This window comes from Triticum dicoccoides, unplaced genomic scaffold (genome assembly GCF_002162155.2).
Source record: "Triticum dicoccoides isolate Atlit2015 ecotype Zavitan unplaced genomic scaffold, WEW_v2.0 scaffold142234, whole genome shotgun sequence".
NCBI classification, from domain to species: Eukaryota; Viridiplantae; Streptophyta; class Magnoliopsida; order Poales; family Poaceae; genus Triticum; species Triticum dicoccoides.
The window spans coordinates 1-3,073 of NW_021200948.1; the positions used below are offsets into that span (position 1 = coordinate 1).

General features: G+C 44.1%; 1 protein-coding gene across 1 annotated transcript; it reads left to right on the forward strand.

The window, feature by feature from the left end:
* The first annotated feature begins 1,598 nt into the window (after nucleotides 1-1,598).
* On the forward strand, nucleotides 1,599-2,967 carry LOC119343824 (SKP1-like protein 1). The gene is made up of 2 exons (XM_037614584.1): nucleotides 1,599-2,035; nucleotides 2,647-2,967. Exons 1-2 carry the CDS (start codon nucleotides 1,703-1,705, stop codon nucleotides 2,818-2,820), a joined length of 507 nt encoding a protein of 168 aa, XP_037470481.1. The 5' UTR covers nucleotides 1,599-1,702; the 3' UTR covers nucleotides 2,821-2,967.
* Nucleotides 2,968-3,073: the final 106 nt, after the last annotated feature.

A 3,073-nucleotide genomic window follows, 5' to 3' on the forward strand; every position in this document is an offset into this window, starting at 1 on the left:
ATTGTCAACTACTATCAAACATGTGTTCACAAAATAAAATTTGAGTGTTGCTGCAATTCAAAGTAATCCCGAGGTGGAGGTAATTAGTACTAGTCTGACCCAGTTGATACGTACTGTGATGAATCCTTGAATGATAGTTTATATCCTTCTGACCGTCATGATGATGCTACTCCGTGCATAAACAATTTCGGTCAGCAGGGTCACAAATCCGATGCTTCTGATTCCTACGGGGCACACGTTTGGGCTTCAACAGCGCCGCAGAAACAGTTCAGACTCGGTGCAAAACTTCTATCCATGTGGTTGTGGTGTATGTTGATGTGATCCTAGCAATGGTGAGCTCTAGCTTTTGCTCAGCCTCCGGTGTGCACGCTAGCTTCTTTATGAGTTATGACCCTGCTGACCAGTAGAAACTTGGATAATTGTGAACACAAATACCAAGTTAAAGTGTTGATTTGACCATTTATGAGTTCATAAAGTAAAGTAAAATTAGCTGCCAAATTAAAAGGCCCTGGGTCCATTTTATGCATTTTAAGTTAGCTAGTCCGCATTTCTTATCGGTTGCATTCTGTCATCAGACCTACAATTTGTATCACCATATTGTCACTTTATTGTTTCACACAACATGGTGTTGCAAGTCTTCAATTCTTTGACTTAATTAATATGCCACCTATTTAGGGACGGAGGAAGTACCTTGCTATCAGCGGGCTTCTCAGAATATCATAAAAGGAAACTACGTCTATTTTTTCCATTGTTCTATTTCCTATCTTTATATCCATGTGTTGTTGTGTTGTCACATTGAATGTTGCATTTAGTATCTGGTATATGTTCAATGGTTCCTTGGTCTGTCATCAGAGCTGCAGTTTGTATCACCATATTGTTACTTTCCTAATATATGTGATAGGAGTTTGCATTTCACTGCACTACATTCACATCTTCAACTACCTAAATCTCTTCATTAACCTCAAGAGACTGGGATGTACCATGTATGGTCCTTTTGGTGGATCTTTAATTCAATAATTTATTCCAAGCGAACGGCGAAATGATAAGCTATGTCAAAAAATCCTACAAATATGTAAATGCACTGAATCAATAGCATTGTTGCGATGATTTTTCTCATCAATACTAGCTGGCACATGTATTTATATTTTGGTAACAACACAGGAATTAATTTATGTCTGCGCATGAAGACCAGTGCTTCCATGGCTTGGCGTTGGGGCGAAGGGTGGTGCGGTGCCCACCATGATAGATCGGGATCAATGGCTGGCTGCAGGAGGTTCAGCAGGGATGAGGTTACACGGGAGAGATAAAGGGGTTTGTTGCAAAAGCGAAGAGGGGAATGGTGGGAGTCTTTTTGTTAAAGTGCCACCGCGGGCCTTGCATGCGCTAGATATAGATTGGATGGTCGAATGTGTGCTCGGACCCCTGCTCATGTGGACGTCATCAAACAAATTCTGTCCAAATTTGGTTCGGTTTGGTTTGGTAGTACTTTGCTTCGTCTCCTTGCGATGTACGATAGATAGATGTCCAATCACGCGTTGCCCCGCCTCAATAAATAAATTCCCTCGGAACCTAGCCCAGCCCATCCCTCAACAACCAAATCTCCCATCTTTTCCTCTCCGCTGCTGCCGCCGCCGGCCGCGTTTCTAGGGTTTCCCCCATCCCCAATTCGTCCGCCACCACCTCCAACCCGGATCCAACAGTGATGGCGACCCGAGAGGCAGGCAAGAAGATGATCATGCTCAAGTCACCCGACGGCATGGAGTTCGAGGTGGAGGAGGCAGTCGCCATGGAGTCGCAGACTATTCGCAAAATGATCGAGGATGACTGCGCCGACACAGCCATTTTGATCCCCAACATCAACTCCAAGATCCTCTCCAGGGTCATCGAGTACTGCAACAAACACGTACCGACCACTGGAGCCACCGGTGCCGCTGCGTCTGACACCGTGGCTCCCGCCGCCCTAGCCGAGGACCTCAAGATTTGGGATGCAGAATTCATCAAGGTCAATCGTGCCACCCGCTTCGACCTCATCCAGGTATGATATCCATCAATTCGACCATTTTCTTTTTCTAGATCTACTTTTTCTTGATGTCCCCTTCTGGCACTCGATCTAGATTGGGCTTGCGCGTCTTGGTACTATTTATATTAGATTGGACGAACTCCTCGGACAAACATCAAGGTAGATTCAATTCGATTCGATTGGACTAGATTAGACTTAGATTATACATGATTCTGCTTTATTAGCGACGTACACATTGGCCGGCGATACGAAATCCTTGTAAATTGGTTAGGGCATCATCTTGTGGTCTGATATGTTTCACTGATATGTGCATATCATTGTTATGCTTGAAGCTTTATTATGATCAGTGTGAACTTACTAGCTGCACTATCAATGTGCCAGCAAATTGCATATGATTCACGTGCGGAAACATGAGACTACTCATAACAATATATGGCGTTTATGATTATCCTACATATATTAATGCTTCTATCTCGCATGGTAGGTCACGTCATGTGTTGTTTTGTGTTTTATTAGCTTGTAACACATCTTAATGCAAGACAATCTATCTAATTATCCATGGTCTATAGCCATCATAGATTAATGCTTCTCTTTGACACCCTATGATTCTTTTTACTCCCTCTCAGGCTGCAAGTTACCTCAACATCAAGGGGTTGTTGGACCTGACTAGCCAGACGACTATCGACACGATTAGTGACAATTCTCTGGAGGAGATCCGTAGTTTCTTGAGCACCAAGAACGACTACTTGCCTGAGGAGGAGCAGACGATCCGCAGGGAGAACCAGTGGGCATTTCAGTAGAGGAGCGTCTAGGTCGTGTTGAGTGAACGCTTAGTATTCGTCATGTGAACCTTTTAGCTGCACTCCTTGTGTTTTAATTGGTTTTAATTGTACTGGAGTTTATGAGGTTGCGTCAGTGAACATATTCAGTGTTTAAGCTTGCGTGAATATATTATTCATTGTCTTTACATGAGGCTGTAGCGGGCGGTGTAGTCCACGACAGTAGCGTAGCTAGGGCCGACTGACGCCCGGGCCAACAGCTGAAGCTACAGTA

Excerpts from the sequence above, each read along its gene's own strand:
- LOC119343824 (XM_037614584.1), top strand. The coding sequence starts at position 1,703 with ATGGCGACCCGAGAGGCAGGCAAGAAGATGATCATGCTCAAGTCACCC. Across the intron at positions 2,036-2,646 it reads CCCGCTTCGACCTCATCCAG|GCTGCAAGTTACCTCAACAT; the intron begins GTATGATATCCA and ends ACTCCCTCTCAG.